Source organism: Rosa rugosa, chromosome 5, assembly GCF_958449725.1.
Source record: "Rosa rugosa chromosome 5, drRosRugo1.1, whole genome shotgun sequence".
In the NCBI taxonomy this organism is placed as follows: Eukaryota; Viridiplantae; Streptophyta; class Magnoliopsida; order Rosales; family Rosaceae; genus Rosa; species Rosa rugosa.
In genome coordinates this window covers 37,087,852-37,111,295 of record NC_084824.1, presented here as the reverse complement: position 1 = coordinate 37,111,295, position 23,444 = coordinate 37,087,852, and the positions used below count along the sequence as shown (strand labels likewise).

Sequence of the window (23,444 nt, the reverse complement as noted above, 5' to 3'; positions counted from 1 at the left end):
CAGCACGGGTTCTTCATCTCCCACCTATCCACGGCGATCATGTTCCGATCCTTTTGGAAGCTAATGGGGCTGCGGCGCCGGTCATTAAAAAGGGTGGGCGTAGGTTTAGGTTTGAAAGCTTCTGGGTCCATCATCATGATTGTCAGAACGTGGTTACGGAGGGTTGGAGTAAGCCGATCTTGGGGCGACCTATGTACCAAGTGTCAAGGAGAATTATGAACACTCGTTTCTCTTTGAACAACTGGCAGAGGAGTGTGTTTGGTGTCAGAGGACGTGAGATTGATCAGCTCCGGGCACGTTTGCAAGTTCTTTCTGAATCTCCCTTGTCTGTGGAGAATCAAGGTGAAAGTGTGAGTCTTTTTGCCAAGTTGGATGGTTTACTGGAGGAAGAGAATGATTACTGGAAACAACGTTCCAAGATTACATGGTTAACTGAAGGTGATCGGAACACCAAGTTTTTTCATCGCAAAGCTTCTAACCGCAGGGCCAAGAATAGGTTGCTTGGGCTTTTTGATCACGAAGGTGTTTGGAAAGACTCTATGGAAGGGATGGAGGGAGTGGTGCTTCATTACTTTTCAAAGATGTTCTCGGCTGGGACAGTTGATTTTAATCATATGCATGATTCAGTTGATTTAATCCAACCGCGAGTAACTGCTAGTATGAATGCAGACCTTTGTGCTCCGTACTCGAAGGTGGAGATTAGGGCTGCTCTTTTTCAAATGTACCCTACTAAGGCTCCAGGACCGGATGGTATGCCCCTGTTGTTCTTTCAGAAATATTGGGATGTTGTGGGGAGTGATGTTGTATCTGCAGTTCAGAGTTTTCTTACTTCAGGTCAGTTATTGGGTGAAATTAATTTCACTCATATTTGCTTGATTCCAAAGGTGAAGAATCCTGTGTCTGTCGCTGACTTACGTCCAATTGCTCTTTGTAATGTTATTTATAAGATTTGTTCTAAGGTTATAGCGAACAGATTGAAGAACATTTTGGATGTTATCATCTCTCCTTTTCAGAGTGCTTTCATACCGGGAAGATTGATTACATATAATACTCTGATAGCCAATGAGGTATCTCATTATATCCACAACTGTTATTCCAGTACTGAGGGTGTGTTCTCTTTGAAGCTTGATATGAGCAAAGCGTATGATCGAATGGAATGGAAGTTTCTAGAAGCGGTTCTGTTGAGGCTAGGGTTTGATGAATCCTGGGTTGGAATTATTATGCAGTGTGTTACTACAGTCCGATATGCTTTTCTGATTAATGGTCAACCTCGGGGTTATCTCATTCCCTCTAGGGGTCTCCGACAGGGGGATCCTCTCTCTCCTTACTTATTTCTGTTATGTACGGAAGTGTTCTCAGCTCTTTTGGAAAGTAAGGCGTCTGTGGGAGCCTTGTCTGGTATTAAAGTTTGTGAAGGGGCTCCGGCCGTTCATCACTTACTTTTTGCTGATGATAATAGTCTGCTTTTTGGTAAAGCAAACTCTGCTGAATGTAACCACATAAAAGCGGTGTTGGAGGATTATGAATTGGCGTCGGGTCAACAAATTAATTTTGATAAGAGCAGCATTGTTTTCAGTAAGAAAGTCCCTGAGGATGATAAACTGGCTATGGCAGCTTTGTTCGGTGTAATGATAGAAGGAAAGCACGAGAAGTACTTAGGGTTACCCACTTATTTGGGTCGACAGAGGACAGAGTCTTTTGCCTATATCAAAGAGCGACTGAGCAAGAAACTAGCTGGTTGGCAAGGTAAGCTCCTTAGTGGAGCTGGAAAGGAACTATTGATTAGGGTGGTGGCGCAGTCTCTCCCATCCTACTCCATGAGTTGTTTCATGCTTCCTAAAGACTTCTGTGATTCTTTGCATCAAATGTGTGCTAGATTTTGGTGGGGCAGCAAGGATGATAATCGGAAAATCCATTGGTTGTCTTGGGAGAAGCTTTGCTTGCCTAAAGGTGAAGGTGGAATGGGTTTTCGAGATTTGTATGCTCATAATCTGGCTTTACTTGCTAAGCAAGGCTGGCGCATAATCAAGAATCCGAATTCTCTAGTAAGTCGCTTGTACAAAGCACGATACTTTCCCAATACTTCTTTTTTACAGGCCCCGAGCCCCCAGTCTCCTTCTGCTTGCTGGCGTGGGATTTTTGGGGCTATTGAGGTTATAAGGCAGGGTATAAGGTGGCAAATAGGGGATGGTTCTTCTGTTCACATCTGGGAGGATCCATGGATCCCACGGCCTCACCTTTTCAGGCCTTTTCGGCTCCAGGATGTACCTTACTCTCAGGTTAGTGAGTTGATTCGGAATGGGGAGTGGGACAGGGATTTGGTGCAGACTATTTTCAGTCCTGAGGATGCCTTGTTAATTCTTTCTTTGCCTTTAAGTACCAATCGGGTGGTTGACCGAGTTGTCTGGCATTATGATTCTAAAGGTCGATTTACGACTAAGAGTGCATATCATTTGGCCTTTGGTTCAATACATTCTGCTTTGGTGGAGGCTTCTAGTTCATCTGAACCTCCTAACTTTTGGAAGTGTGTTTGGGCTGCAAAGGTACCTGGCAAGGTCAAAATGCATGCATGGAAGGTATATCAATCCATTTTACCTACCTTATCTCAGCTTCGTGGCAAGAGGGTGCCTTTGGTGGGCGGTTGCTATTTCTGTAATGAGGAAGATGAGTCTATTCTGCATATTATGGTGGAATGTCCTTTTGTACGGGATTTGTTAATGATGGTGCCCTCGCTGCATGGAGTGCTTTCGGTAATGTCCTCTGATTCACTATTGCTTTGGTTGAAGGCATGTAATTCTTCCCTTTCACGTGAGAACTTTTCTCTTCTATTGAATGTACTTTGGTCAGTGTGGAAAGAAAGGAATAAGAGAGTATGGAACAACAAATTTCAGTCCATCTCTCAGGTGTACTTTCAAACTATGAATCTTTTTCAGTTGATGAAAACGTCTTTCCCTATTAAAGCTCTGAGGGCAGGACGTCGTTCTAGACCGTGGACTCCTCCTCCAGCAGGTTGGCTTAAGGTTAATATGGATGGTGCTTATGATGCATGTGAGCCCCCGAAAATTTTGTTTAATTTTTAGAAGGTAATTTTTCGTCAATAAGATTTTCGCAAGGTGATTTAAGTAAAGGAATTAATTTCGGAAATTATTTTTGGTGTCGTGATCACAATTTGGGCTCTATAATTTTCGTTTGGGCCAATGTTCTTCCATTTGGGCCTAGAGGATTACCAGAGCTTATGGAGATAGAGATTGTCGAAGCAAATTTGAGAAGGAGACGAGTTGGGTTGTAACAAAGTTCTGAATATTAAGTCTTAAGGAAATTGAGTTTTGGACTCTAGACGAAGTCGAGAAATTACTAAAGAAGTCGTTGACGAAAAACGAGTAAAGTAACGAACCCCAAAACCCGGAAGTAACCAGCCAGGACGGTTTAGTAATTTGTCGCAAGGGTAAAATGGATGTTTTACACACGCAAGTATAAATAGAAAGTTGGCAAGGGAAAAACCCTAGATTCCCATTCTCTCCCTCTCTCCTCCCTCGGCCGCATCTCTCTCTTTCTCCCCCGACCTCACTCTCTCTTCTTCTTCCTTCTGCCTTCACCGGAAAACATCATTTCCGGCCACCACCTCATGTCACCGCCACCACCAATCGAACCTACATCCAAATCCGACCCAAGCCCGAGCCTCAGCACCGACATGCATCGCCGGCAGCCTCTACACTCGCCAACCCATGACCACGATGCCACTGTTCCTCGAGCCTCGTCGGTTTCCGACCATAATCTCGCCACACCGCCGCTATTGCTTGGCTTAACAGACATGGAGGAGGAAAACCCAGAAGTCTAGCCATCCACCGAAGTCGGACAAGGCTGCACGAGCGCCGCCGGAATCTCTCCTTCTGTCGAGATCGATTCACCGTTCTCCGGCCTCGCCCGAGCGACACCACCTCCAGAAATAGGATCAACGTCGCGTCAATCGCCAAAGCCCTAGACCCCCGACCTCTAGCTCCGACCTGAGCCGACCTAGCGCCGCTGTGCTCCACGGCCGAACTTCCAGACCTTCTCTACTAGGTAAATTCGTCACCTTTCTTTGGACAAAGCCTTTTGGCTGTTACGAATCAAAGCCCTAACCTGATTGTTTAATCTGAGATGTGAGGTTTTGAGGAGTCTGCGAATTTGGGATTTTTGGAGAGGAGAAGCTCCTGTGATAGTTTTAATTGATATCGACAGAAGGGTAAGAACCTTGAACTATGTTTTGGATTTGGAATTGGTTGCGGGAATTGTTTGTTGATGGTATAATTTCTGCTAGGGATCCGAATGGGTTGATGGTGGTGAAGTGCAGCTATGTTAAATCAAGTCTCTGTGGAAAAGAAGTTATGGTAAGGGTCTGGGTATCTTGAACATGTATTGTTGTGACCTGATTGTATAAGTTGAAGTTATGGTTTGATTGAATAAGTGAAATGAACTTTGGTTTGCAATACTGAAATGGTTAATGCTTCAGAGAGTGGTCGGTTTCGTTAGAAAGTTGACGTAATAGTGAATTGAGTATGAATTGGTTTTTGTATTGAGAAGGTTGGCTTTGTTAATAAAAGGGGTGAATCTGTTAGCAATGCTGGAAATATCATATCACGCGGTGGACAAAGAATGATTGATTTGGTTTAGTTCTGTAAAGAAGTTGATATTTGAGATTGAGTCAAAGTGTCAAACAACGTACTCTAAAGTTGTCATATCCCAAAATGAAAGTAAGAAATGAAATTGTTCGGGAATGATAATCACTATTTATTTGTTAAGTTTTAAAGATTAAGTAAAATGGTCAAACTGGTTGACCTGAAATACATTCAAGAAATAAGTATGATCACCATATCCCAAGTGATTCAAATGCTACATCGATCATTTGGATTATTTGGGAATGGTAAGCGTAATTGTTACTAAAAGAAAGGAATGGTAGACAGTATATTTAACCCAAACTATATTATTGAAAGAGGTATGATCACCATATCCCAAATGGGCTTACTATTCCAAGTGAGTTGTTCGGGAATGGTTTTTGATAATTATCGATCATGGGTTATTTGGTGAATTTTAAAGTGAGTTATGAATTAATTACTTATCGGAGATAATTTTTGTTAAAGGACTCGGGCATGTGCGCTTGGATTCGGAAAAATGATCAAAAGTCGGGAACGAACCCGAATGATCGAGGACGAGCCCTCCATATCCAGGTAGGGTGAGCTGTCCCTTCCTTGTTAGAGGCTTTTCAGTATATGTGGAATGCTATACTATGATAGTATGTTGCCTGCAAGAACGTTTTTGGTTGTTCATCAGTCGATGCCTCGTGATACATGTGTTTTCAGAGCTGATAATTGTTGATTGCGAAAACCAAGGCTAGACTTGCATGTTGAGATACTGTACCCTTTGTATGTTTGTGACCTGAAAGTGAATGGGACCTAGACGCGTTGATTCCTAGGGATCCCACGGTGTCGATAACCGTGAACCTCCGGAGGGGGCTGTGCTCCTATGTTTGTCGAGAAAAAGTGAGTATAGACAGTGAACCAGTCATAGGACACTCAGAGCCAGGAAATGGACACTTTCGGTACTTGTAGTCACAAAGACTACAGAGTAGTTGGCTGGTTCTCGTACTCAGGACGAACCAGGTCGGTCACTGATTTATCTTATTTTAGCCGGCAGGTAAGTATCTCGGAGCTCCAAGTTGTGTGAAGCATACTGCATATGTTTTATGAAAGAAAACAAATGTTTGTGGTTGCCTCTTTTCTTAAAGCATTTTTTGATAAACGTGCACAATATTATGTAGTAAATATTTTCAAGTATATTATTTTTCAAACCTAGCATGGTTGGGTCGGCCCCTACTGGGTATGCGAGGACGAAAGCTCACCCCTACTATAGTGTGCAGGTTTCGAGCATGTGGTCGGGAAGAGTACAGGGGAGGCACATGGCACGGCTTGGCGCATTTCTCTTTAGTTTTATCAAAAGAAGGTTTTGGTCCTTAATCGGATTTTGTAGTAGCTTGTTTATTTACTTTTTATTTATTTCCTACTCGTTTACAAAAATTCCGGGAGACCCGTAACCCTGGGGCGCGTCTCCCATACTTGTCGTTACTTAGAGATCAGTTTTATTTTCCAAATTGGGCTCCGATCGCAAGCCCAAAACTCTTAGCCCATTTCGAATTCCGCTTTTGAAAATGTGTTGTTAGGTTGCTAGAATGATTTGTCCAAGAAAGTGTTTTGTAAACCAACAACCTAAACTCAAAAGGCCTTGCGGTTTCGGGTTGATGAGTCATCGGGATGTCATGCGTGACATGTCGATTTCTCATTGGCTCGGGGTCGCGGCGCTGTGGGACCCCCCTCTCGGGTCCCCACAATGCAGTTGCTCATAGGGGTGGTATGGGGGTAGTAGTCCGGGATGCTGATGGCCGGACTGTTGCTGGGGCTTGTGCTAGGATAGGTGTAGCTCTCTCCGCTGCTTTGGTTGAAGCTTTTGCTGGGCGGCTTGCTTGTCGTTTGGTGGAGCAGTTCAGTTTGGCTCCGGTTGTGTTTGAAACTGACTGCCTGCAGCTAGTTAATGCTATTCAAGCTGATGGGGAAGATACTTCGGAGTTTGGTAGGTTGGCAGATGATATCTCCCATGCTCTTTTGTTCTTCCAGAACTGCCGCTTTACTCATGTAGGTAGGGATGCTAATGTTTTAGCTCATAAGCTGGCCAAGTGTGCTCTAGGCACAAGTTTGGCACTCTCGTGGTGTGGATTTGTTCCCACAATACTGGAGGATCTCCTCTGTACCTAATGTAATTCTCTTGGTTTCATTAATATAGTCGGTCGTCTTGCGCTAAAAAAAAAAAAGGAAATTAAATACAGAAACCTCTTGGTCAACGTGAAGATCAAAATTGAAAGCACTTGGCACATTCAGGAATCTTTCCTTCCCAAGTTTGCTCATTCAAGATGAAGTATGCAAGTGCATTATTTTTTTTTGGAGAAATGTCCAAATACCCTAATTTTAAATTAGTTCTCCTTATCCTACCAAACTTGTGGATTTCTCAATTACTCATAGGCCTCGTTTGGTTCGCGGAAAGGAAAGTAGTTCCTTTGTCTTTCCCATAGGAAGGGAAATGAAATTTCCGAAGAACTTTCCATTTCAATGTTTGGTAATGTAAGGAAAGTTATCCGGAAAGTTGTTAAAAAGTATGTAATTAATGGAATAAAATAATGTGTTGTGAGTAATAAATGCAATGAAAGAAGGGGGGAAAGCGATTCCTTTGGAGTATGGAAGGAACTATTTTCCCCCTATTTTCCTTTGCTTCAGGAAAGTATTTCCTTTCCTTTTGCATCCCAAACACTGGAAAGGAACAACTTTCATTTTCTGATGCTTAGTTTCCACGAACCAAACGAGGCCATAAGGTAATTGATTTTGTTCCCTAATACTAAATTAATCTCTTTTTTTTTTTGTTTATTTATTTATTTATTTTTAAGACTATTTTGCCCTCTCCCTTTGTCACATAAAGATAAAGTGGGAGAGAGAGAGAGGTCATAGAGCCGGAACATCTCCGGATGTTGTCAGACCCTTGCTGGTCGTCGGTGATCACTAGAGAGGTCGCCGGAAGTCCACGAGGAGATCGTCGGAGATCTCATAATTTTGTTTAGAAGTTTATTGACCCCCCCCCCCCCCCCCCCCCCCAAAAAAAAAAAAACAAGTTTATTGTCTCCCAATAAAAGTTTTATTGAGGGTCAATAATTACGAAAAATGAAGATGTTCTTGATTTTGAAAGTTTTAGGAGGTTTATTGAGCCCCAATAAAGGTCAATAATCAGTGAAAAACGAATATATATATATATATATGGGTTCTTGATCAAAAGCACCAAAATGAGGCAAAGTTATCCCATTTACCCCAGCAACAGATTTTTATTCACTTACCCTGTTTAAAGTAAAATGACAGTTTTGCCCTTCACTTAATTAATTAATTATATCTGCATCTATGTCTCTCTCCTCTCTCCACGATCTGAACTCTCTCTCTCATCCCTCTCCGTCTGCTCTCTCTCTCTCTCTCTCTCTCTCATCGCTCCCCGATCTCCAACTCCGCGTCCAACCGCTGGAACGCCCAGATTCCGTGCAACTCGCCGGTGAGCTCGACCGCGTCCAACCGCCTCGCCGGTGCGGGTCGACTTTTGCCCGGATTCTGCTGCAGCTCGCCCAAGCTCGGCCGGCGCTGACAACGACGACCACACGACGTCTTCGATGGCCTCCTGGACGCCTCGCCGTCTCTTTGGCGTCGCCGATGGCCTCCTGGATGCCGCCGGTGCTCGACCCAGGTTGTGGCAGAGGCGAGAGGTGATTGGGTGCCCAAATCAATTTCTAGCTTTTTTTTTTTTTTTACAGAAGGAAAGAAAAAAAAAAGTTTTGAATGTCTATTGTCCTCTAATAGATGTCTATTTCCCCTCTATTGGAGGGCAATAGACGGCTATTGGGGCGCAATAGACGTTTTGAATTTATGTAATCTCCTTGTTTTTTTTTTCTGTAATCAAAGTTTTATTTGTCTAAATTTAGGGAGATTAGTACTCATTCTGGCAACTGAAAGTCCTATTGGGGGGCAATAGACGTCTATTGGGGGGCAATACATGGCTGATAGTCGTCTATTGGGGGGCAATAAACGTCTATTAGGGGGCAATAGACTTCTATTGGGGGGCAATAAACCTCTATTGCCCATCTATTAGGGGGCAATAGATGTCTATTGGGGCTAAAAAAAACTTTCAGACGAGATTTTCAACAAATTTCGGTGGGTGGCAGCCGGTGACCGGAATCCAGCGAAAGTTGACCGGATTCCGGCGGCCGGTAACGGGGCTCCGGCGAAGTCTCCCATGGTTTCTCTCTCTTCCATTTTCTCTCTCTCTCTCTAAGTACAAAGGGTCGGGTAAAATGGTATTAAAAAAAATTAAAAAAAAAAAAAATCTTAATGGGGTATTAGGGAATACCTCCTTAGAGTGTTTTGGGTAAGAGGGAATTAAAAAAACTTAATGGGGTAAGTGGGAAAAAAATCTCTAAAAATGGGGTAAATGGGCAAAAACCCTATATACATATATATATATATATATATATATATATACACACACACACACACACACACACACAACCTTGCTCGGGTAAAATGGTATTAAAAAAAATTAAAAAAAAAAAAATCTTAATGGGGTATTAGGGAATACCTCCTTAGAGTGTTTTGGGTAAGAGGGAATTAAAAAAACTTAATGGGGTAAGTGGTAAAAAAATCTCTAAAAATGGGGTAAATGGGCAAAAACCCTATATATATATATATATATATATATATATATATATATATACACACACACACACACACAACCTTGCTCAGGTGCGGATATCCGCACCTAAGCAAAACGTACGGATTTCCCATTTTTACTCACTATATATATATATATAGTCTTCCTAATGAGTAGACTATTTAGATCCAACTCAGTTACCTCCAGTTCGTCTAGATCCTCCCTAAATAGGATCCCTGACATAGTTAATGAAGAACAAATTGAATATCAGTCAAATGATAATATAGACATGAATGATTGGAATATTCCCAGAGTCCCTAGTAACAAAATTTATAAGAAAAAATGGTCTCTTTCTTCATTCAAAAGTGAACATCATGTTAAAACGGTAGAACAAGTCTATGCCCTTAGTAAACAACATGAAACTTGTCAATTATTTAGCCTTGAGTCAATTAAAAACACAAAAAAGATGGTCACAATTTCCTACATATAGGTTTAGTCCAAATCGGCGTTAAGCCATTAACCCGAAAAGATCTAAATGCCTCTATACTCCTATGCCTCAGAGATGCAAGATTCACCGACTTTAATGACAGTACCCTAGGCATAATTGAGTCCAGCCTATTTAACGGTCCAATCCATTTCGATTGTTACCCAGATTTTACAATTAGTCTTAGTGATCCTCACATCTTAAAATCCTTAACCTTAAATATTAAAACTTCAGGTTACAATGTCCTCGAAGGAACCCAACCATTAGCCTTAATTTATAGAATCCATTATAAAGTCACTGGTACAAACATGAATTTTCAAGCCATAAGTAAAAGCCCAAAAGATCAAACCCTTTTAATTCAAAGTAGTCAAGAAAATGCTAATATTAGAGTTCCACACACAATCAGATGGTCAGATGTTCATCTACCTTCTGAATGGTCTCTTACTAGTGAAAATCAACCTATCAACATACAACATAATTTATCTGACTTAAACTGTATCCAACAATATAATGATGGTACAGTACGAATCAACTTCCATAATCCTAGAATAAGTCAAAATCTTAGGATTCAAGAATTAGGTCAATCATCAAGACAATCAGAATTAGGTCAATCATCAAGACATTCTTTCACAGCTCCAAGGCATTCTTTTGCAGGATCCACATCTGTTGAAACTATGTCTAGACAAGACTGTGAATTAGATAAAGAAATAAAAAATATTAGAATAAGAGAATTAGAGGAAGAATTACAAAAACTAAAAATTAAAAATATTCGGACTGCCTCACAAGTCAGTTACCCCAGTTATGCAGAAACTCAACCTGCCTTAGAAGAGGAACAAACATCTCCCACAGCTACTGATTTTGAAGTCGTCCCTCCCATAAATCCTCAATTAAGTACACTCAGTAGACCTTTTAAAATTGATTATCCCAAATTAGATAAAGATCTTGAATCTGAAGAAAATATTCATAGAAGAAACCTTTATAGAAAACAATATCCCTTAATCGAACAACGAAAACAATTATTTAAAAATTGGCAAACTTTTATGCTTGAGACCCAATCTGAAATATTTTTCCTTGATTTCATTGATCAACAAAGCCAAAAAAATATTCAAACCCTCACAAAAGCAAAATGGAAAACACCCACTAACTCAGTTATTTCTTCTAGTCATCCTCCTGTTGAAACTATAGTCATTGATCACCTACAAACGCTCATAACTGCATCACCTTTTAAAGTTTCTGGAGATGATCCAGAACGTAAAAAAACTATTGAACAAAATAATTACACGAATCAAAGCCTAGTCACTATAGGAAGTCAACTAGACAAAATAGAAACAAAAGTAGATAACATTTTTTCAAAAGTAAGCATTATACCCCAACCACGATCAGAAACACCTTTAATCCACTTTAGTGAAATAAATAAACCTAATCTCAAGCCCATCTCCACTGCACAAAAAATTGAACAAATGCTCAAAGAACTCAAAGCTGAACCTAGTAGAATCGCAGTCATCCATACCCACGATTCATCCTTAGACTCCTCCTCTGATAATGATTCCGATACCATTTCTCAGATAAATCAAACATTTCAAGAACTCCAATTACATAGGATAGTTCACCCAAAGAAACGGCATTTTAAAAATTGGACAGAACGCCCTTTACCATTAGATATTCAACCCACTAATTATCCCAGTAATCAGTTTTCAGTCTCTTCCGACAAAACGTACGAATGAAATATTGATAATTTATCAGAACAAGAAATACTAAACAAATTACATCACATGTCCATGGCAGCCAATTGTTATGTCACCAATCATAATTTTAGCCAGCCTGAAATTATTGATATCCTCTCCACAGGATTCACAGGAATGCTTCATTCCTGGTGGGAGAAACATCTCACTCCTGATTCCAGAGCAGCCATTAAACAAGCAGTTAAACATGACGAAGATGGAATTCCAATCTTTGATGAACACATCGGAATGGGAGTCTCTGATGCGGTCAATACCCTATTTTAGACAATTATTCAACATTTCATAGGCACACCTAGTCACATTACCTCTAGAATCCATGATCAACTTAGTAACCTCAGATGCCCCACCTTAAGCGATTTTAAATGGTATAAAGATGTTTTTATTTCTAGAGTTATGCTTAGAGATGATAGTAACCAACCCTTTTGGAAAGAAAAATTCATAAATGGTTTACCTAAACTATTTGCCCACAAAATTAGACAAGTCTTAAGTAATGAAACAGGACACATTAATTATCCAAAAAGAAGGGTTAAAAATGTGTATAGATATGAAACTAAACTCTCAAGTCAAATCCGATAAGAAAACAACCAAATATGAATTAGGCAATTTTTGTGAACAATATGGTCTCCCATCTTTACCTCCTTCCCGACGACATAAAAAGAAAAATAATGAATTTGACTACCATCATACAAGAAGAAAATTTAACCGCAATAAATTCTACTCAAGAAACAGAAATGATTTTGAACCAAACAAATTCTACTCCAAAAACAAATTTCGAAAACCTTGGCCCAGAAAAACAAATCATCATTCAAAAAAGCCTTTTGACAAAAGTAAAACCAAATGCTATAAATGTAACAAAACTGGTCACTTTGCAAATACCTGCCCAGTAAAAAATACTATTAAACAATTAAAAATCAGTAAAGAAGAATAGGAAAATCTTATCCGACTTTTAGAATTAAGAAACACTGACTCAGAAAATGAACATAGTGAAAATGATTTTATGGCAATAGAGTCTTCCACCTCAACTGATTCTGATGAACACTCTTCACCAGATATCTGTTTCGGGTGCAACGATACTTGCTGCAAAACAATAAATGTTCTTTCTAAACAAGAAGAACAGGAGGAATTATTAATTGATCTAATAGGAAAAATCGATAACCAAGAATTAAAATCAGAATATCTTAAGAAATTGAAAAAATTAATCACACAAGAAAACGTTGTTAATATCCCTCAAGAAAAAATTTGTCTTACTTCAACCTTTGACAAATTTAAAACTAGTAAAAAAGAAATAACAATCCAAGACCTACAACAAGAAATAAAGACAATTAAAACACAAATACAGTCTTTACAAAAAACAAATTTAGAAATCAGTCATGACAACAAAGAAATCAAACATGACTTAACTATTCTCAAAATAGAACATCAATTCCTTAAACTACAGCATTCTAATGACAACCCTCTTAATAACGATCCACCTGGGCAAAATGATGTGGAAACATCAGAACAAAACACTATCAGCATCATTCGTCAAATCCAACTCAAAAAATGGTATACCACAGTACAACTTAAAATTAATGATTTTCAGTTAGTAACAACAGCGCTTATTGATTCTGGTGCAGATCTCAACTGTACCCAAGAAGGCTTGATACCTTCTACATACTTTGAAAAAACAAAAGAGTCATTAAGATCAGCTAACGGAACCAAGATGGATATAAAATACGAAATCCCTAAAGCACATGTTTGTCAAAATAATGTATGCTTCAAAACACCATTTGTTTTAGTCAAAAACTTAACCGACAAAGTAATTTTAGGACTTCCTTTCATTACTATAATTTATCCTTTTACCACAGAATATGATGGGATTATCACCTATTCATTTGGTGAACCAGTAAAATTTACCTTTCTAACCGAGAAATATCCTGTATATATATATATATATATATAGGCCCGTTCCAAAGCAGACGTCCGCACTTTGCTAAAATGCAGACGGCGACGCAGCAACGGCGTTCCAGACGGCGACGGCGGCTAGGGGCTTGGCGAACGGAGGCCGGAGACATCCCGGACGGTTCTGGGCAGCGTTCAAGGTCGAAGTTGCAGGTTTCTGGGCAGCGACCTCACCAACAACTGTAGGTTTCTGGGCAGTGCTGCAACCACGTCACTGGCGACTCTACAGACTGCAGACTGGTCCGTCCGACCCCTGTAGTCCGTCCGACAAGCCCCGTCGCTCCGTCGCGCCCCGAGCCGAGCTGCAGAGTCGACGTCCGCACTTTAACAGTGCGGACGTCCTCTTTGGAACCGCTCCGTATATATATATATATATATATATATATATATATAAACTTGCTCAGGTGTGGATATCCGCACCAAAGCAAAAAGGTGCGGATTTGCCATTTTTTCCCACTTTCCGATCATATTTTCACATCTTAACCGTTCAATTTTTAGTTCCTAATGTATAGAACATCTCTACAAAATTTCAGCCAAATTGATGATCGTTAAGGCATCCAAAACTGCAATTTACATAAACGAACCGAATCTGTCGAACTGGAACCGTTCGTGTTTATAATGGTAAATTGCAGTTTTGGATGCCTTAACGATCATCAAATTGGCTGAAAATTTGCAGAAGTGATCTATACATTAGGACCTAAAAACGGAACGGCTAAGATGTGAAAATATGATCGGAAAGTGGGGAAAAACTGGAAATCCGCACCGAAGCAAAAAGTGCGGACGTCCGCACCCAAGAAGGGCTGTGTATATATATATATATATATATATATATATATATTGAAAGCCTGTAAGATTACCCGTTAGGTAGGAGTGGTGGAGCTCCTCCCCATATTATTATTAATAATCAGGTAAACACCAAGGAGGACATAGAGCCTGAATCTCGTAATGAATTACAACCATCTTCTATAAAAACATCAAGAATAATGTCCGGAGTGTCCTCTAACCATAACTCATCCAACATGGATGTACTAGCAAGGTGGGCAAGCCCCACTAAAAGTTTTAGGAGATTTATTAAAAGTTTAGGAGGTTTATTAACCCCCACTAAAAGCTTTATTATTGGGGGACTACTTATGTTCTCAAAAGCCTAATTACGAGACTCCAATTAACATCAAACTCAACTCTTATTGAACCATAACCAAAAAACAAAAAAAGTTACACATAAACAAAAAAGAATTAGGACCCTTGACCACTCCTAATGACATACATGCTTATTTAATTAAAGAATCAGAATGAAAACCAAGACATAAATATATCGTTTCTTCTTCATAGCTATTGTGAAACGAGTCCCAACTTAGCGGAAGCAAAAAAAGAAAAAAAAGAAAAAAGAAGCTAGCAGTCTATAGTTCTTAATGGGAATCCCTTCTTAATAATCAACGTAGTTAACAATCAAAATTGCAAACCGACTACAAATTAGCAATCCAGTACTCAAAACAGTCGAACATCAAAACCAATTTATTCCTTGATTCCCAAACATTCCTATATTCCTTTATTCCTGGTTCATACTAAATGTACTCAAAGCAGATCGACCATTATGTCCTTGGGGAAGAGCACAAACTTGATGTAGCCAGAAAAAAGGAACATAAGAGGGAAAAAAAAGACACCTCAAAATGTTATCAAACTAGGGAACCATTTGTGCTGAAAATAACCCAAGATTAAACAAGAATGACATTTCAGGTCTATTTCAAGTCCTTCACAAATGCAGTGGTTCAATAAACCCAATGAAATTTGAACTGGTTACTTATTGATTCACAATGATCCAACTGAAAATCAGGCAACTCATAAGACTTAAAACAACAAAAGTGAACCATAACTTTTCATGTGAAAGAAAGATCATTCCAAGCTGCTGATGTTAAATCAAAGCGGACCTGGGAATGTCCCAGTCTCCCTCTGCTCGTTCCACTTCTCAACCTACAGGAATTCAAGTGCCCATGAAAAGGTTAAGAAACTAAATGTAATGAGGTGAAAAGTACTAATATCTATTGTCCAGTTTAATTACTAATGATACCTGCACTTGAAAAACCATCAAAAGTAACCAAGGAAAAACACTATATCTGGCACATAACAAGCACAATGGACCAAACTGCTTAAGCAATTAGCCTTCCCACTACACTACCGCAGCCCTCCCATCCAAAAAAAGGAAGAAAGAAATAATAAAAAAATATAAAGACGAGGAAAAAGGGGATTTAGTTACTCTGATGAAACAAACAAGGAATACCAAAATCCAATTCTTTTTTATCAAATCTCCACCAACTCCATACTTTAACTATGAAACCATTATTTTATCTAACCACACTATCCCAAAACAAATGCACCATTCCACATTTTCATTAAACTTCAGCATTTCTCTCTAGCCTAAAAGCCTTGCTGGAATAGACTATCTACCTCACCGATGATTAAAATTGCAGATTGGAGAGCTTACTACCAGAGCATTCTATTGCAAAACTCCTCTTTATCTCAAAATTATGAAACAGGACTACAAAAGATTAAAATGGTGTTCTTGATTTATTTTCCCGATCTTCTAAATTTCTGTAACTTAAGAACATGCAAGTGCTTAATTAAGCATCTTACCATAGAAGTGCATAATATGCAAAATATCTGAATAAGCCTGAAAAAATCTTCCGTCAATTGCAGAAGAAATAAGCTAAGAAATACTCACCCATTCGCCTGGGCAAAGCGAACGGTAATATTTGGAAAATCTTTCACATTCACCAGACTCTTCACCCTTTGCTGCTAAGCACCTGCAATTGGTTTTAAATGTTTGAAGGCTCAATCAACTGTTTTCTATTAAGCTACCATGCAATAAAGTTCGGAAATCTACCTATGAAACTCAATGTATCGCGTGAAGCAGTGCCTGGTTTGATTTGTCGTAGGGAATCGAAAATCAGCAGGTGCTGTTTTCAGCTCAACCTAAGATACATATCAGAAATTTTATGTAAGAAGTAATATAACAAATTGTCGACGGTGGCTAACTGGACGCAACAGCTTCATTTTTGCAGAAAAGTAAATAAAATTGATTATTCGATCAACAATATTGAAGTGCCACTTAAAATGTAGGATGTATTTGTAGTCAATGGTAGAATCTTGGGGCCTCACACTTAATCATCCACGAAAATGGACAAATTAATCCAGTGACAAGATGCATCTAAAATACTGTAAATACATTTGATACAGGTTTAAGGGTATCCATATAACAATTCTAAATTTCAACATCAGAATATATATATTTTTTTCATCAGCAAGTTTCACTCTTAAAAGGAATAGACGCAACATCTCATTCATTAATCTGAAAATACATGATTCAAAATATTGTAGACCTATAAATCTATCTACAAATAACAGATCAATATAAAAAGTCAATTAGAAATCTTTGAACGAATCATCAATCAACGATTTAATGTAAAAATCCAAAATTTAATCAAAAAATTTGTACTTTCACAACGAAATTCTGTTTGAAGAATTAGCCCAACACAGAGAGATTCATAAAAGGATGGAATTAACAAAATCCTTGAACGATAAGATATACGGAGAGAGAGAGAGAGAGAGAGAGAGAGGGGTGGAAGAAGCTAACCTCGGCCATGACTGAGAACTTGGGTCGATGAAAATGAAAGAGCGAGAGAATTTGGAAGATTTGCCAAGGGGAAAAAGGGTATATATGAAGAGTTGGGCTGAGTTTCTGTCCGGGTCGTTCGATGACCAATTGTCCAGCGAGAAGTAATGTTACATAAACATTTGGATTCCTAAAATGATATTTTTTTCTCCCTAATTTACTAAAACTTCATTTCTTTTATTATTACTCTTTTTACTGTGTCTGAGTGAATTACTATATGTTTTTACTGTCCTTGGTTTTAGTTTTTACCATTTACCGGGGGGGGGGGGGGGGGGGGGGGTGGGGTGTTAGAAGTTGATTTTTTATGGGTTAACAATTTGAGAAAATTTTCTTCACGAAAGTTGTGGGGGACGTTTAAACCGAGTCCATGGACATGTGGTACACTTAAATCGGAGTTCGTATGTGAAATTTATAGCTTAAAATGTGAAAGTTTACTGTTCGTGGTAATAAGTATATATATGAAAAATTACTGTTGGTAGATTTCCATTTTCGGAAATCCACCCCTCACCTCAGTAACTCTCTCTCTCTTTTTTTTCCCGATTTTTCTCTTCCCCTTCGGCCTCCCTTTGATTTCCAGTCGATCTCCTCCTTCCGGCCACCCAACGACGAACTCCGGAAGTGGGGCGACGCTCCTCCTTCTTTTCACGTTTTGGGTTGTGAGTCACCGTGATTTGGCCGGGAGGAGAACAAATCGAAGCCAAGAAGTCACTGCTGCAGATTTTCCTCTTCGCCGATTTCTTTCAATTTCGACTACCTTCGGCCACAAAACCGTCATTCTAGAATCCCACTCCTCATAGATGAGTTCCTTCGAGTTTCACGATCCAATTTGAGGTGTGGAAGGAGAATCGAAGAATTGAAGTATCTGTCACTGTTCATCTTGGTGTTCTTCGGAATTTTGCTCCGATTCCGGCAATTCCAGGTATAATTAGGCTTAGGTGCAGTTGAGAAAGATATTTGGATTGTTGAGTTGTGTTTGTTGGTAGAATTTGGTGGCCTGTGATGGTGTTGCCAGCTGTGCCCACGCGCCGCCACTGTGGGTGGCGCGTGGTGGAGCGTAGGGTGGAGTTTTGGTTTCTGTTTTTAGCTAATTAAAATGTACATGAGTTATAGAGGTTGTAATTGTGATTTTGGTGAAAATTGGAAGAGTTGGGATTGGATTTCGAATTGTTGGAAAACTATAATACTGGTTATCGAATATCGAGAATCCGAAGATCGGATTTCTCTTGAATAATACCTAGAATTTATAAATCAACGAATTGGATTCTATGGTGTAGTTTGGAGGGAATCCGAGATGGATTGAAAGAGTTCGGTTTAAGGGGATGATTAGGATTTTCATTATCTAATTATCGTAAACTTAATTTCCGTCCTGTAATTGCATTTTTACGAGTATTATTCGTACAGGACGAGAGGAGTCTTCATACGAGGAGGATATCGAGCGACGTCAAGATTGACCGCATACTGTGAGTGGACGTTTGATTTTGAATATTGATTCATGCATTTATTTTTTCCAAAGTAATGCTTTATTTAATTATCATCTTTTATATTTTGAGCATATGATGATTTGCTATCGGTAGTGATTTTGGTTTTCGGATTATGAAGTGATTTCGAATTTGATTGGGTTTTGAGATTTATGAAAGGATTATGAATTATTCCGGTTGTGATTTTCGGATATTAATTCTGTTATGCCCGGATTCGAAATTATGATTTACTTTGTTTTTCAACAAAGTATTTTCCATGGTATTTTTCCAAAATGGAATATTAGTTCATTATTGAACTTCCTTGCTTATTCATCATTGACTCGAGAATATTTTTGGCGTGTGAGACACACCGCTGATTTATTGATCTTTCATATTTATTTATCGACTTTCGGATTTGGCATTGGGAATGCCTTGATGATGATTTTGGAATTGGTTTTGTTTCGAATTATGGAGATTATGATTTATTATTATTTCTCGCCTTTTTGCTATTGATTTGAGATACTCTTGGCGTGTGGGACACGTTGTTGGAAATTCATTTGCGAGAGTTGGGGAAGCTTTATGGATTTATGTGGTTTTCGGATTTTCTTTTGCCATACTATGGGTGACTATTATCATTGCTAGCATTGATCTTCCGCCTTTGTGGCGAGGTGATGGGATCACCGAAGCCCGTCCGCCTTTGTGGCGCTGGTTACTGTCTTTGTGACAGTAATGCTGAAGCCCAGTATCCTAATCGCTACACTTAGTGGCGTGTGGGTATATAACGGGAGTATATGGGAGTACTTTAGCCTGGGAGGCTATCACCCGAGCCTGGGAGGCTCATTCGTATGGCTACCTTCTTCCCCTACTTTTATATTATTTTTGGGCTAGCGAGGTCTAGTCCGATGATACGATATTCAGCAGGTTGGATTTACAGTTTCCAGTTTCCTGATTTTTAAAGACAAATGTTTTATCATTGTTGCATGCATCAAGTTTTTAAAAGAATAAATGTGGGAAAGTATAAAATCCTTTTTCTTTTCAATTATTTATTTTTGTCCACTCACGCTAACGTTTTCATATACTTTTCCCCTGGGCCCTTCGGTTTCAAATGCCCAGTTCACAGCGTTGCTGCTCGGCGCATTTGGAGTGAGCCATAGTGACCGCACCTGCTTCTGTCATCTCGTATAGTAGGTTACCTGTTTAACCTACTGAACCTTATATAAATTTCTGTTTTAGATTGCTCTGATTACTATGGGAGTTGTGACCCGGACTTGTAATGAATTGTATTTGAGGTCCATGACCTAACTTTGGTGAATTGTTGTATTTTAATTATGGAGCTTCGTTGGACTTTAAGTTTTTGAATTATTATTTCTATTGTTGAGTTGAGTTGGTTGGAATATGGGAGCAGGGTGGCTCCAGGAGGATACGGTTGGGTTATTAGAAGGTTTCTTACAGGTCCAAGTTGCCTACTTTTAGGGGAGGTTCTGCTGAAATTTCCTTTAAAAGTGGGTCTCGCAGGGCCACTTCAGATTTCAGGGTGAAATTTGGGGCGGGTCCTGTCAAAGTCTCTTCTCTTAATAATAGTATAGATACGTTGGCTCGAACCACATGGGCTGTTGAGTTGGCAAACTCAACTATCCAAGAATATGAATGCACGGTCGGAACCCCCATCCGAGTTCGAATTTCAGTTTGATAAAATTCCTGTGGCCAACGGCAGCACGTTGTGTGACGGGAGATTAATGTCAATGGTGCAGTTTATTTAGTGATATTTATTTGTAAATTGAAACTGTATGTACATGTTGGACGAGAGACACTTTAATTTATTTATTCATTGACGGTTATTGCAAATTGGTGAGGACAAGAGGTCTTCTAATGTGGTTGTGGATATTTCTTTATTATTGTGGAAGTATTAGGTAAGAATTTACTGTTTTGGATTGTCCATTTTTAGCGGAGATTATGCCGAAATCTTTGGGGTAAATTTTCTCATTAGATGAACTCCATAAGTCCACTTCAAATTCCATGGTAGAATTCTGGGTTGGGTTCTATCAAGGCATGTATTGACATATTATATCAGTATTCTCTACATTTTATGGGTCAACAAGTTTTTGGTGGTGGGTCCCAAATTGTTTTTATGTTTTTTTTTTATCCTATGTATTATTACTTTTTATGTTTAATTAGCTATGGTTTTATGCCGGCAATAAATTCTTATCTCTTATGGATAGGGCGAAGTGGGCTTGGTCCCGGTATGCACACTCAGTGTGCCTTGTCTGGCCTAGCGAGGCGGTGAGCCATTTACTGGATTAAATGGATGCAACCTCTGTACTTACATGAGCATTTGCAAAGCATAATTAGCTACAATGAGCCACGCTCATACCACCGTCAGCAGTGCCGATAACCATCGAGGGTGTGACCTACGGAAACACAGCCAAACGAGCTATCACCTGAGCCCCGGCTCACCCCGAGATCACCGCTAACGCGCTGCGCTAAGATCACCTTGCTGAAGCATCAGAAACTGGAAACTGAAGCATATCAGTCCTACATCGAAAACAAAGAAGAGATCAGTCTCTTCCTCACCTATAAAAGGTCCACTCATCTCTCCTCATTAATTACGCATTTACTACTTACTTAACGTTATTCTGTCAACATAAATACATTGACTAACTTAGGCATCGGAGAAGAGAAGACTGCCAACCGCGGGCACCCTCTGACGCCCTTTGCATTTCATTTGACAGGTAGCGGGAACATTAACAACAATATCACAAGTAGTAGTTCGCCCCTCGAACCAGCGTTAACCGAGGTTTAGCTACCGCTAAATCTTAGACATTAACATTGGCGCCGTCTGTGGGAAGCCTTGAGCAAAAGGTCATCCCACCATAAACAATTACCATGACTAACGGTAGCGGGGGAAACGCAGAAGAGCAGGCGGACCAGTCCATCCACCCCCAATCCACCAACCCTGCGACTAACGTTAACCCAACGGCTAACGTTAATCGCGCCTTATTCAACACTCCAATCAATCCCGGCATGGAGCCCCATGCCACCCCCCAAATCCAACAAACTCAAGTCTCAGCAGAGGCCCATCTGGGCAGCAGTCGCCGCCCCCCGGGCCAGGACCTCTCCGCTATGTATGAGCTGGCATTGGCGGACCTCCACAAGACAAATAGGGAGCGCAAACAAGAGCGCAGGGAAAAGGCCGAGGCCCAAAAGCAAGTAGCCACGCTGATGTCAAGATTCGATGAACTGAAGAAGGCGCTGGAAGCAAACGCTAACCCAGCGCAGAGCGAGCATCGTAGAGTACCAGACGTAGTCGACCCAACGCCGGAAGGTTGGTACCAGTACCATTCGTACATATGCAGGTACCGCTAAACCCATCCGAGCTGTTCCACCACCGCCACGATTGATGTTGGAACAAGAAGCGGAATCACAACTGCGATCCAACCGCTCCGCAACCAGGGCGAAAATTGAGGGCAATCCGCCTGCCCCCAGGCGGGAGCTATCTCAGCGGAACTTCCAGGCAGGATCCGCTGCGGACGCAACCGCTCTAATCTTGGAGAGGATGCAATAATTGGAACAAAGGCTAATCCGCGCAGGGGCAGGCGCCCCAGCGCCAATTCAGAATCCGCTCAACTACAATCATCCAAACGCCGCGTATGACCACGTCATGTGCGAGGTCGTCCTCCACGCACAGACAGAATTCATCACGTATGGGAAACCCCAAAGAAGTTTGCAACATCCGCTATGAGAGATCCGCCAAACTACCAAAATCTAGGTGGGAACCTATTACCTTCTCTAAGGAAGAAGAGCGCGGAGTACATCTCCCCCACGACGATCCATTCTTGATCGACGCCATGCTCGATAAATGGTCCGTGGGAAGGGTCCTCGTTGACAGCAGATCCGCTGTCAATGTCATCTTTAATGGCTGCTACAACCAACTCCAGCGGAACAGAAAATTACTTCAAGATCACGAACCCTTGCTCAGTTTCTCCGGGGATGTCACACAACCGCTGGGTTCCGATTACATGCGCTTGGCCATCGGCGTTAGCCCATGCACAACAGAGGTACACACAGAATTTATTGTTGTCGACTGCTTCAGTTCCTATAATGCCATCATCAGCCGCCCGACACTCAACAAGCTGAAGTGCATCATTGCTGGGTATATGCTTCTCATGAAGTTCCCCACACCTAACGGCACAGGCTGTGTGAAGGGAAGCCAACAGCTAGCACGAGAATGCTACTCAACAACTGTGGCACGATCAACACGCCACCATGAGATCCTGACAGTGGGAAATCATGTACCGCTGATGGATGCAATCGAAGACCCTAGGGACGGCGAGGAGAAGTATGTAAAAAAGGAACCTGTCAACCCGGAGACATCCCTACAGGTCATCAATCTCGGATGAGCAACCTGAGTGGACGGTCCGGATCAGCGCTCAGCTCGCCCCCGAGATAGCGGCGGAACTCACACAGTTTCTACGAGACAACGCTGCCGTCTTTGCATGGTCCTATGCTGACATGCCTGCCATCTCCCCCGAAATCATCACACACAAGTTGAGCATCAAACCATCTTTCTATCCGCTCAAGCAGAAGCGAAGGGCCTTTGATGAAGAAAGATATCGTGCAATAGGGGAAGAGGTCGCCAAGCTACAAGGCATAGAGTTCATCCGCTAAGTCAATTATCCCCAATGGATTTCCAACTTGGTCATGGTGAAGAAGCCTAGCGGCAAATGGCGAATGTGTGTAGACTTCAAGGGCCTTAACAAGGCATGCCCCAAGGACAGTTTCCCGCTACCTCGCATAGACCAACTGGTTGACGCAACAGCGGGACATGAGCTACTCAGCATGATGGATGCTTTCTCCGGCTATAACCAAATCAAGATGCACCCCGGCGACCA

At 40.7% G+C, this 23,444-nt stretch overlaps 1 protein-coding gene across 1 annotated transcript; it reads right to left on the bottom strand.

Annotated features, from left to right (window-relative positions):
- Positions 1 to 15,099: 15,099 nt before the first annotated feature.
- LOC133713050 (cytochrome c oxidase subunit 6b-3) lies at positions 15,100 to 17,216 on the bottom strand. Its single transcript, XM_062139174.1, has 4 exons — positions 17,060 to 17,216; positions 16,310 to 16,398; positions 16,148 to 16,229; positions 15,100 to 15,399 (listed from the first exon to the last, which is right to left on the bottom strand). Exons 1-4 carry the CDS (start codon positions 17,066 to 17,068, stop codon positions 15,346 to 15,348), a joined length of 234 nt encoding a protein of 77 aa, XP_061995158.1. The 5' UTR covers positions 17,069 to 17,216; the 3' UTR covers positions 15,100 to 15,345.
- Positions 17,217 to 23,444: the final 6,228 nt, after the last annotated feature.

Coding starts and splice junctions, on each gene's coding strand:
- LOC133713050 (XM_062139174.1), bottom strand. Junction 16,230..16,309: donor CGATACATTGAGTTTCATAG/GTAGATTTCCGA, acceptor AACCAATTGCAG/GTGCTTAGCAGCAAAGGGTG. Junction 15,400..16,147: donor CGCTTTGCCCAGGCGAATGG/GTGAGTATTTCT, acceptor GAATTCCTGTAG/GTTGAGAAGTGGAACGAGCA.